Source organism: Eurosta solidaginis, chromosome 3 (assembly GCF_040869045.1).
Source record: "Eurosta solidaginis isolate ZX-2024a chromosome 3, ASM4086904v1, whole genome shotgun sequence".
In the NCBI taxonomy this organism is placed as follows: domain Eukaryota; kingdom Metazoa; phylum Arthropoda; class Insecta; order Diptera; family Tephritidae; genus Eurosta; species Eurosta solidaginis.
Window position 1 is genome coordinate 155,179,884 of NC_090321.1, and position 12,132 is coordinate 155,192,015.

General features: G+C 37.5%; 2 protein-coding genes across 5 annotated transcripts in view; both read left to right on the forward strand.

Annotated features, from left to right (window-relative positions):
- gem (gemini) overlaps nt 1–12,132 on the forward strand; it is a 435,608-nt gene that overhangs the window by 377,002 nt on the left and 46,474 nt on the right. The window lies entirely within an intron of this gene.
- LOC137244412 (uncharacterized) lies at nt 2,292–4,526 on the forward strand. Its single transcript, XM_067773390.1, has 3 exons — nt 2,292–3,944; nt 4,003–4,294; nt 4,358–4,526. Exons 1-3 carry the CDS (start codon nt 3,894–3,896, stop codon nt 4,510–4,512), a joined length of 498 nt encoding a protein of 165 aa, XP_067629491.1. The 5' UTR covers nt 2,292–3,893; the 3' UTR covers nt 4,513–4,526.

Below are 12,132 nucleotides of genomic sequence, written 5' to 3' on the forward strand. Positions count from 1 at the left end.
CCAGCAGGCGTTACTCCTGTCTGGACCCTTGCATTCTGCCTTCCGGTGTCCGTAGCCGAGACACCTAAAGCAGCGTTGTACTTCTGCTCGCTGTCTGATTCGGCACTGTATCCATCCGATAGGAATTTTACCTTTTTTGAGTAGGGCGTTGCCAATATTCTCGTCCACTTCGACGACCGCCATTTTTTGTTCTCTTTGGTTTGCTGCGAACACAGAGACACGGAGAGGTCTAGTGATTTCTTCTTTTCCGACCTCCCTCCTTATTGCGTCTTGGATTTCTGTTTCAGTTGTGAGACAGTCCATGCCAAGTTCTTCCAACTTCATCCGCTTGGAGAGCTGTTGTGCTTCACCGACCCCTCCTACTGCACTACCTATAGCTGCTCTGAAGGCCGTCTGGTCACTGCAGCGCGCCGTTTCAATCAGTACGTTACCAGATTTGGTTTTTCGTACTGACCGTACCACCGAACCTGTGTCATTAGGGCGGAGCTGGCCGCGTATGGCCCCTAGTACCTGGGCATAGCTTTTGCCTTCCACAGGTTGCTTGTCCCGTTTTTGAGCTTTAGGAGCTTGGACGGGGGTTGCCTGCTTGGCTGGCTGGGCCCGCTGTTTCAGCCTCCGGCGCGCTACATTGGACCAAGACTCACCTTGTGAAAGCGTATTTATTCTTTCATCTCGTTTCTTTTTGGCTTCCAAGTCCTCCGAGTGGGAATCTGAGCTCGTTCGTGCCCTCTTGCTTTTTCGGCCCGATTCTCTGCTCTCATCTACCTTTTGGGCCCTTAACGATCCCATGCAGCTTAACGCTTCCTCGAGAAGAGCCATACCGGTTTTTATGTCCTTGGACACGGTCTTCTGCTTGAGAGCGGTTTCCTGCATCTCGCGCAGCACTGATACCGCGTACTCCAGCAGTTCGTCTTGGCTCTTCCCTTCGAGGCTTGTGTATGAGAGTGAGCCTCTTGGCGGAGTCGCACGTTTCTCCTTCCCAACAGCGCGCTGTGCAACGACATTGGGTGAGCTGACCGACGCTTTTTCCCTTGCAGTAGCAGGTGTTGACTGGCTGGGGTTATTGCGCAGCTGTGCTTTCGCTGCCTTTGTCTTTTCCGCCGATTCGGTGCCTTGTGTGGGCATTACCGACAAGGTCGCTTTAGCGGGGGTTGTTAAAACCGGCGATCTCAGCACTTTGGTGCTCTTCTTGAACACCGCTTCATCGCCCCTTTCTTTCTCGCTTTCTCTACTTTTATCTTCCTTTGTTGTTTTTATTTTGTTGCTCATTTGTTCTATTGGGTCTCCGCTTCAAGCCGCTATCTCCGCACGATGTGCAGTCGCCGTCTTCAATTCCCGTGGTTATCTTTGCATAAGCAGGGAGGCCACGCGTGGGTTGACACAGGTCCTTATGGGAGTCTGTGTTCAGAGCCAGAATACAGCGTTAGTCAGGAGTCGTCTCAACTGAGCCTGCACCACCAACTTAATGGCGACGTGCTTGGAACGTACTTGAAGACCTGCCAAGGTTTTAACGAGACGGAGACGATGCCGATATTAACCTACCAGCCGTTTCGGCAAGGTGTCACGCTTGCTTATTAAGGTAGTAGCCTATCGTCATCGCCAGCCCGTAGCAATCAGTTCATAATCATATTTCCAGTTTTGGTCAACAGGATCTTACTGGTCTCGATCGTGTGGATGCTTGATGGGGTATTTTAGGGCGGCATCCTATCGCCCTTCCACCGGAACTCTGGGGTGTGTTGCCCTTAGAGCAACACATTCCCATTTTTCCACCGGATTGCTCGTTTTGGTTCGCCCTGAGTACTTAATTCACTCAGTACCTCCCGTCTTGTGGGAAGCGTTCCTCTATCCACCACCTGAGGAGGCGCCCGGTAGGGGACCGATACCCCCGCGGGAAAGTTAAAGTTACAGTTAAAGTTATAGTTAAAGTTAAAGTTAAAGTTAAGGTTAAAGTTAAAGTTAAAGTTAAGGTTAAAGTTAAAGTTAAAGTTAAAGTTAAAGTTAAAGTTAAAGTTAAAGTGAATGTTAAAGTTAAAGTTAAAGTTAAAGTTAAAGTTAAAGTAAAAGTTAAAGTGAAAGTTAAAGTTAAAGTTAAAGTGAATGTTAAAGTTAAATTTAAAGTTAAAAATAAAGTTAAAGTTAAAGTTAAAATGAAAGTTAAAGTCAAAGTTAAAGTTAAAGTCAAAGTTAAAGTTATAGTTAAAGTTAAAGTTAAAGTTATAGTTATAGTTAAAGTTAAAGTTAAAGTTAAAGTGAAAGTGAAAGTGAAAGTTAAAGTTAAAGTGAATGTTAAATTTAAAGTTAAAAATAAAGTTAAAGTTATAAATAAAGTTAAAATTAAAGTGAATGTTAAAGTTAAAGTGAAAGTTAAAGTTAAGAATAAAGTTAAAGTTAAAGTTAAATATTAACTTCTCATTTATTCAATAAAAGTAAAAAATTTGTTTTCTTATCGGTCACCACGCTTAAAAAGGTTAACTTGAATTAATATCAAAGACAAAACTTGAAAGAAAACAAAATGTTGCATAAATATTATAATTGCATAAGTTGATAATATGCAATAGCTTTACCGCGACAGTCCCCGAGTGCCACACGTCCTTTTTTTATATTTTGCCGGTTTCGAGACAAAAGAAGTGTAAAACATAAATAATTTAGGTAATATTGAAAAGACCCCGGCAGTGTTCCGCAACGATCTCGAAATATTCCCCAAATAATCTTGAATAGTGAACCAATTAATGACGCCTTTAAAAGTTCCGCCAGGAGAGCGTCTCTTAATGCGATAGTTCTGAGTTAGTTCGGTACTAGTGCGGCTCAACTGGGTTCCTTAAAATTAGCCTGACGGGACCTAGATATTTTTTGTCGACTCCGAACGGCTACTAAATTTCCACTGAGAAGCTTTTCATAGGAAAAATACACTCGGCGTGCTTGGCCTCTGCCGAGAGCCACCCTCGGCTAGAAAAAAATTTTTCGATGTTAAAACACTTGTTTTGTAAATTTCGATTTTACCTTGCTTAGGCGGAGCACGCCACCACCATCCGCCGAATGAAAAAGGCGGTTGAAATATTTCCTCGGGACCGGTTTTTTTTTTTTCTGAAATTAAAGCAGAGTATAGGAAAACCAGCGCCGCAGGTTTTTACCTGACTTAGTTGTTATATCAAATAATCCTTACCGAACATGTTTTTAGTCCGATTTCTAACTGAAATAAAACAAGAATACAGAAAAACGACGCCACAGGCGTCTTCATATTTCAGCTAATTCCTCGCTGAACCTTAAATAATCTTTAAAAAATTGTTGCGATCGACGACAGCTCAGACGAACGGGTGATCTCTTAGCGATTCGCTCGTCATGGTAGTATCTATAATTTTCGTTCGACCTTTATGTTTCTTACGTTATGTAAAAAAAATGTTAAGCAGTTGTCAATTGATATACATACTTATTGCCAGCTCTTACCGTAATGCATAGCTCCAAACGATCCTTTCGCAATAGAAAATGGGGCCCTGAACGTAATCATGAACTTGCTTTGACATGCTTCCGAAAGAACAGGTAATGTCAGCATGTTATTGGCTATTAAAGGTGCCCCTCCCGAAACATAAATACAGGGTGATTTTGACAACTGTGTCTCACGACAAAAATCTTTCGTAAGACTATTTGCTGTTCTAGCAACCAGTTTTAAGTCTTTAGCAAAGCAGTTAGTAAGATATGTTACTGAGGTGGTCTTCGTAATCTTCGCATTTCCTCTTGCAAATATATATAAAGAAGAACAATAATGAATTAAACATTGCGCAAAATGGCTCCTATCAAAAGTAAAGCGTGGAAATATTTTATTAAAGAAAAAAAACAACCTGGTTGTATGTAATTTTTGTAAGAAAAAGTTAAAATTTTCAAACAACACATCAAACATGTTCCAGCATTTAAAATTGAAACATACAGCTGAAGTTGATAAGTTTAAGGTAAGATAAAATAGTTAATTTCCTTCAAAGAATGGGTGCGTAATGCATTATTTTATAGCATGATTCCAAAACAAACGAGGATGACAGTGAAACCATTGATAAAAATAGTGTGGATACTGTAGTCGATATCACAAATGAATGCGAAAGTAGCACAGACGAAATGCCGAGTAGTAGCGCCAGTCAGCCAAGTAGCCGGCCAAGTCAGTTGAGTAGCACCGCCAGTCAACCATTCATTTTAAAAGCATTTACCAACATTCAAAGCTATTCCTCTGGAACAAAAAACAAGAAAATTACATATGGAATCATGCACATGATCGTCAAAGATAATTTGCCGTTTACCTTTGTCGAAGGTAGGTTTTGTGTTCATTAATTATTCTATCATTTTATTCTAAGAAATTTAACTTTTATTAAAGGTGCTGGCTTCTTAGACTTTATGAAGCAAAATTTCCCACTTTACAAAGTCCCAACAAGGAACACGATAAAGGCTGAAATTGATAAACTGTATGAAGAGGAAAAAAAAATGTGTGTCATTGCTTTCAAATCTGCATTGTGTAACCCTGACCACTGATATATGGACTGATATAAACTGTAAGATTTAATAATTTAGGTGTAAAGTTTTAATGTTAAAAATATATAATTATGTACAATATGGAATTTTTTTGTCACAGACGAAGAAGCCTAATTATCGTTAAAGGTTACAATGAACTTGTAAAGTGTTATATTTCTTTGCAGTCGATTTATTTTTTTACTTTTTAGTTAACCGCTGTATAGCTAAATGGTTAGCGCAGCATGCCTAAAGCGTACTGATTATGAAGGCTTAGCACCCTTCGAAATGGATCTATCTGCGCAGCTATGACAGGTTGTCTGAAAAATTTTCTACTTACTATTCCAAAAACAAAATACAATTTTTCAAATTTGGAAAAATTAAAAAATAACAATAATTATCATTAGGAAAAAAAATTATTGTTCTGGCCTTGAGCTCGATTCGAACCTTGAATGACTTTTTAGTTAATTTAATTAACCCATAATAAAAGCTTGTTTTTAAAAAAGTTTTTTTTTTAATTTTATTTTTTACTTTTTAGTTCGTTTTATTAACAAGTAATAAAAGTTTGTTCTTAGAAAAGCTTTTTTCTTAAATTTAATTTAAATATCAATTTTTTTTTTAATTTTTGGTAGGGTAAAATTTTGTTTAAATTAGCCATGTAATCTTTTTTAGTTATTTGTAACGTTTCTCATCTTATCCATTCCTTTTAATGCATCAACATTACAGGTTTCTTCGAAGTCAACTTTGAACAGTCAAGTTCTTCGATTCGAAGACCTGCTAAAAACCTAACCCGGCTTAAAGCCACATAAGCTTGACCAGCAGCAAATAATTTGCAGCCTAAATAATAACAGCATGATCTATAATAGTTCCCTGCATTTTGTACACAGTTGAAGCCCACGATAAGACAATCGGGAGCATTCTTCTTTCAGCTGTGCCGTGATTAAGAAGGAAATTGAACTGATTTAGGCTGTATTATGTGAACGCCATTGTTACCAAAGTCTACGCGAACCGATAGTATATCGTTATGGTATAGTTGAGCACGTCTGCAATATGGCCATATAATTTCAGTGATGTGACCTATTGCTCTATTTACAAGTACAAGTCCCTTAGCAACGTCAACGTTAAATCTCAACATAACTTTAGCACCAACAAATAGTTATAGTTCTTTTGGAAGACATCCTGTTTTGTTAATGGCTGAGTGTATTATATTATTAACATCAATCTGATCATTGTTTTTTGTTCCATCAATTAATTTATCTTGCTAATAATCAGTTATCAGCTGAGTGAAAGAAATTGTGCTTTTGAAACGATACGTTGAGCCAACTGTCAACAACCAATCGATAAAAACGTTGAGTGAATAGAGCGGAAAATTTTTATGCTGCCTAATTTGTCGTAAAGTTGCAACCATAGCGGAATGATACAAGGTGGAAGAATGGTGACGTACCTACAAACATAAATAAAAATTCCATGTACTTTGTTTTTGTAAATTCGATGGACAAATGTCAAAATCGTACTGCACCGGAAGTTGATGTATCAAATCAAATAAAAAAGTTGGTAATCAGCTGTTCCATGCTGCCAACTTGTATCGTTGCGCCATGGTTGCAACTGTGCGTTCCAAGAAGTTGTCACTAATCAACTTAACCAGCAGTTGTGCTTTTGGAATGCGCCCAATGCTTTGTTCAACTCATTCAAATGAATTTGTGTATGTGTGCATATACATATCTTCACGTGTTCTTGCAACAACAAAACGTTAAACACATACATATGAATATACAGATTTTCGAGAAAACATATCGTATGTGTTTGCCAAAAGTGGCTTCACTTCGGATATCAGCAGCTTCGGTTGTCAGATCTTTCGCGTTCAACGCTAACGCGGTGTCAGGATGACAAGACTCTGAACCAAATTACTGATACGAATCGCTACGTTTAAATAACCTTGACTGAGTATGAGTAGACGATTTTTTATATCATGATGCGAATATATTGGGGCATATTCATAATCGAAATAAAATGTGACTAAGTTAGTTGAAGCATTTTTGACAGAGAGCACATATAAAATTGTGTCAAACAGTGCTAACTAACTTAAAATCATATTTTTTGTGACTTTGCCTATGTCGCGTTCAGTTTACAACTACTCATTGCAGATCTCTGCTCTGTGGGTTAAATATATAAAGCAAAATCAAGTGCGCAGAAAAGTATGCAACATTGAGCGATAACAGCCTAACTTCTACGTTCGTTGTATGCACAAACAAAGCGAAGTTACCTCGTTCTTGAGCCGCTGTGGGTTATTTACCATCCCTCTAAACACAGGACTTCGGCGCAAAATACACGACACGAACATTTCCGCGAACATTCCCGTTATGTCATGTTTCTGCGACCTTTTCTGTCGTGTATGAAGGTGTTTGCCAGTTCGCGCAAATGTTCGCCAAAAATTAAAATATTTTGCGCGAACTGTTCGTGCGTGTATGGCGAAATAGCTCATAATCGTAGTAATTTCTGAACGGAACAGACGTGCGCGGAAAAGTAAAATGGACAATAAAAAATTTCTGAGTGAATTTATTGAATCTTCTCTCTTTTTTTTACGCTTAATTGCCACAGCGAGCAATATTGCAGCAGCACAATTGTTGTCCGTATTCATCGCTGTCTGAAAGAGAACTAATGTTCGGCCAAAAGTTCGTATGGTGTATGGCCAAAGCTGCGAACAAGATTGCGGAATGTTCGCGAAAATGTTCGTGTCGTGTATTTGGCGCTTTAGGCTATTGTTCCCTTGGGAACACAAATCTTTACCGATATCTCTGTTATCGATTAATTTATCGAATTCTCGTAATATTGCATTGTCATCGGAGTTATACATGTGTGCAAAATTTCAGCTCAATCGGACACCGGGAAGTGTATCAGATTTAACGTTCAAGATTTGATTACAAACAACAGCCAAGTGAAAGTAAATAAAAGCTTATAATAAAAAATGCAGTAATAAACATATTTTTTGGGATATAACACATTGAATTTATTTAAATGCCGTAGTTTTAATCATTACAGAGCATAAACCAAGATTTAATTTGTACTGGCTGATTTCATGTTCACAGAACATATTTAGGAGAGCTTTAGTTGTTCCATGTGCAAATCTTAAGGCGAATTTCAAAAGCAACGAATATTGATAATGATTATTTGCCTGCGCCTGAGGAGACAATAAAAACATCAAACAAAAAAGTGTTTCTCAAGGGCCCGTGATTTAGAGGTACTAGGAAATTTTTTTAATTCAGGAGAGTTGGGATGCAAATACAAGCTTTTAAAGTTTTGTGCAGAGAGTGATTCGGTGGTTGGATTTCGTAACCAAAAACTTTAAAGGCAGCTGAAGAACCAAAAGTAGATATGGCACTTTACGAATGGTTCAGACAAGAGCGTTTTAAAGGCACTCCAATTACAGAACTGATGAGAGAAAAGGCTAAAATATACCACACAAAACTAAACATTGATTCTGAGTGTGAATACTCCAACGGGTGGTTGCAAAATTTTAAGAATAGCCATGGAATAAAAAGAATTCATGCTGAAGTAGAAAAATCTTCAGCAGACTATGTAAGTGCTACAAAGTTTGTAGAACAATTAAATGAATTGATATCAACGGAAAGTCTTACTAGTGAGCAAATTTATAATGCGGACGAGACAGGCCTTTTTTGGAAGTGTTTGCCCGAGAGCAGTTTGGTTTGTCATAATGAAAGATTTATAGATGGACATAAGGTGGCAAAAGAAAGAAAAACCACTTCAGTTTGCGCTAATGCTGCTGGTACGCACAAGTGAAAAGCTTTAGTTATTGGTAAAAGTGCTCGTCCAAGAGCCCTAAAAAATGTATACGACCTTCCCGTAATTTATAAGGCCAATTCAAAGCATGGGTAACGCAAACAATATTTTTAGAATGGTTTACCAAAAACTTTGTACCAGAGGTAAAGGAGCATCTTAAGAAAATCGGTCTTACGGATGATAGCAAAATCCTTCTGTTGTTGGACAACTGCCCGGCACATCCAGACGTTCACGATTTAAAGGCTAACAACGTTATTGTAAAATATTTGCCACCGAATTGTACGTCCTTGATCCAACCGATGGATCAGGGTGTAAAATGGAGTTTTAAATGCCATTATCGTAAAACTATAGTGCAAGAACTAGTCTCGTCAAATAATAGAGAAGATTTTAAGAAAGAATTTAATATAAAGAAAGCCCTGTGGTCCATTGATAATGCTTGGGACGCTATTACTTCTGAAGTTTTGAAGAACGCTTGGAATAAGTTGTTATGTCCAGATAATGAAGGTGCGTAGGTATATTTTTATAATTTTATAAAATATTTTCATGCAAAAATTCATTGATTTTTGTTATGGGTATGGACATATCGAATACGCACGTGAATGTGGCACAAATGATCAATATTACGGATGACTTTACCACAGAGGATATAGAGACATGGGTGAAATGTCATGAAAATGCCTCCCAATTTGCTGTTTTGTCAGATGAGGAAATTATAAGCATGGCAAACAGTAACTCAGATGAACCTGAGCGAGACAGTGGATTGGAAGACACTGATGAAGACGATGTAATTGTTTCAGAAAACACTTTAAAAGAATCGATAGAGGCATCAAGCACATTGCTGAATTTCCTGGATAGCCCTGGTTGTCCCGGAATTACAGAGCAGGATAAAATTTTAGTTTTTCGCATACAAGAAAAATTTATAAAAGAAAATTATAAATTGAAAAATATTAGACAAACAACATTACACGACTTTTTTTAAGAAATTGTATTCTTTTTTTGCTTGAAGTCATTTTTTTGCCTCATGTTTTCAGTAGAAAATTTCATGTATACATACATACATTGTATTTAATATAAAACTGTACATAATTTTCTTGAATTAATTTTTTTTAATGTAAATGTTCACCTGTTAAATAAAAAAAATTAAAAAAAAACTATAATCAAAATTGTTATTCCATTAACCGTGAAAATCGATTATCCGTAATGCTTCTGGTCCCGACCATCACGGATAATCGAGGCCCGACTGTACTAAGACATTTTTTTTAATTCAGGAGAGTCTAGTTTTTCCATGTGCAAATTTTAAGCCGAATTTCAAAAGCAACGAATATTGATAATGATATTGTGCCTGCGCCTGAGGAGACAATAAAAACATCAAACAAAAAAGTGTTTCTCAGGGGGCCCGTGATTTAGAGGTACTAAGACATTTTTTTAATTCAGGAAAGTCTTTAGTTGTTCCATGTGCAAATTTTAAGCCGAATTTCAAAAGCAACGAATATTGATAATGATTTTTTGCCTGGGCTTGAGGAGACAATAAAAACATCAAACAAAAATGTATGTTTACACGAATCCGAAATTGTAAAGTTTTAGTGGTGACACTGATGAAGGTTCATCTTCAAACACTCTTCCATCAGTATACCAACTCTGTATCAAAATCCAGATTATTTAAACGACTTCGATATCGGTAGCGTGAATAATGAGTTTTTGCGATCTGAAGAAGTCAACGAAATAATTCGTCGAGGTCATCAAAGTGTCCTGTTATTTTTCCACGTGATTGTCATGACGAGGCATTTCCTACCTCGTTGTGAAACAGAATCTTGCCAAATGGAAAGTTGAGCATAACTGGTTAGTGTGGAGTGCCAGTAGCAACGCTTTTTATTGCCTACCATGTCGTCCGTTAAGCACCAATACTTTAAATCGACCTAAAATTTGTTGTGCGGATATTCGAAATTCCAGGTATGGAAGAATCTATACGATAAACTGACATCACACGAAAATACTCAAGTTCACATTAAATGTTATATTCAATGGCGATCTTTACAAAATCTAATTCAAAAGGAGGCTACAATTGATACACTTATCAATGAACAGCTAATCACTGAAACTCAAAAGTGGAAAGAAATACTATATAGAATTTTGGAAACTATTTTATTTTTGGGTGAAAGAGGCCCAGCTTTCAAAGGCGAAAGTATATATCTTGGCGAACGAAACATTGGACATTTTTTGGGCATCTAAGATCTCATAAGCCATTATGATCCGATACTTAGATATCATTTGGAGAAAGTTAGGATTTCACAACAGCAGCACAAATGTTTACAAGTTCACTATCTTTTCCCAGATATTCAGAACGAGTTTATAGAAACTTGTGCAAAGCACGTGAGGAAACTTTATTAGATCAAGGCAAAAAAGCCAAGTATTTTGCTATTATCGTTGATGCTATGCCTGATGCTAGTCACGTTGATTACGTTCATTTTGCGGTAACTCCATTTCAATTCGAAAGCAACAAATTTTACAATTCAAGAACGGATTTTGGCTTTCGTGAATTGTAACCAAAAAACTGGTCAGAAAATCGTTGATCTAATTTGTCTGGAGTATGGCAGAGTACGGTAAACATGAAATCCCATTAACAGATTGTAGTGCACAAGGGCGCAATAACGGCGCCAATATGATAGGAGCTTACAACGGAGCACTACGTCACATTCTCGACAGAAACTCGAATGCTGATTACTCGCCTTGTACAACCCACATCCTCAATTTATGTGGTGTTAATGCTGCAGAATGTTGTACGGTTGCAATTACTTTCTTCGGAGTTGTACAGAAATGCTTTACTATTTTCAGCAGCACTCCACAACGATGGGACATCCTCAAAAAAATGTACCAAGCTCTCTTCATAGTCTTTCAGCCAAAAGCCAAATTTGACTGCGCAAGCATACGGCGATGTTACTGGCATTCTCAAGTACATCAAGAAGTTCGATTGTATCTTGCTGTCCTCAATTTGGTTGAAAATACTGACTACCATTAATGAAAGAAACGTGGTCCTCCAAGCTAGAGACACCACCATAGATGTTGAGGTCCGATATCTAGATGCCTTATTAGCTGGTTTGAAGTTGATCAGGAACCAATGGGAAACAATTTTAAACAAATGCCAAACAGTTGCTACTCAATTGAACATCTCGCCAAAGTTTCCGGACATTCGAAAGAGAAAACCCAAAAGACGTTCTGAAGATAATTTAAATGAGATGATTACGGTTGATTTAGAGTCTGATTTTAAAAACAATACATTCCTGGTGATCGTTGATTCGGTAATAACTGGCATTACTGAACGATTTGCAGCTATGATAAATTTGAGCGAGACGTTTTCTATTTTGTGGCAATTTGAAGACATGGATGAAACTACGGTTCGGGCGGGCGCAGCAAAATTTTGTCGAAAATTACATGTCGGACATTTCTCAAAGCTTAGAATGCGAAATAATTCGCTTGAAAAATATTCACGAAGCAAATTTTGATAAAGGTCTGTCACCATTGGCATGGCTAAATGCCATCTACATATGTTCAAAATCTGTATACGATTTTCCCCAACATTTGCGTTGCTTTACGTATCTTTTTCACTATACCTGTCACTGTAGCTAGTGCAGAACGTTCCTTCAGCGTCCTTTCAAGAATCAAAAACTTTCGTAGATCGTGTTCATCTCAAGAGCGAGTTTCAGGACTTGCCACGCTTTGTGTTGAATCCGTTTTGGCAAGACAGTTAAATTTTGATATTATTATAAAAATTTTGCAGCGAGAAAGGAATTAAAGCCACTCTGATATCCGAACTTTCTATATTGAATAATTAAAATTTATAATCATCAT

Coding starts and splice junctions, on each gene's coding strand:
- LOC137244412 (XM_067773390.1), top strand. CDS start 3,894: ATGTTCCAGCATTTAAAATTGAAACATACAGCTGAAGTTGATAAGTTT. Junction 3,945..4,002: donor CTGAAGTTGATAAGTTTAAG/GTAAGATAAAAT, acceptor ATTATTTTATAG/CATGATTCCAAAACAAACGA. Junction 4,295..4,357: donor GCCGTTTACCTTTGTCGAAG/GTAGGTTTTGTG, acceptor CTTTTATTAAAG/GTGCTGGCTTCTTAGACTTT.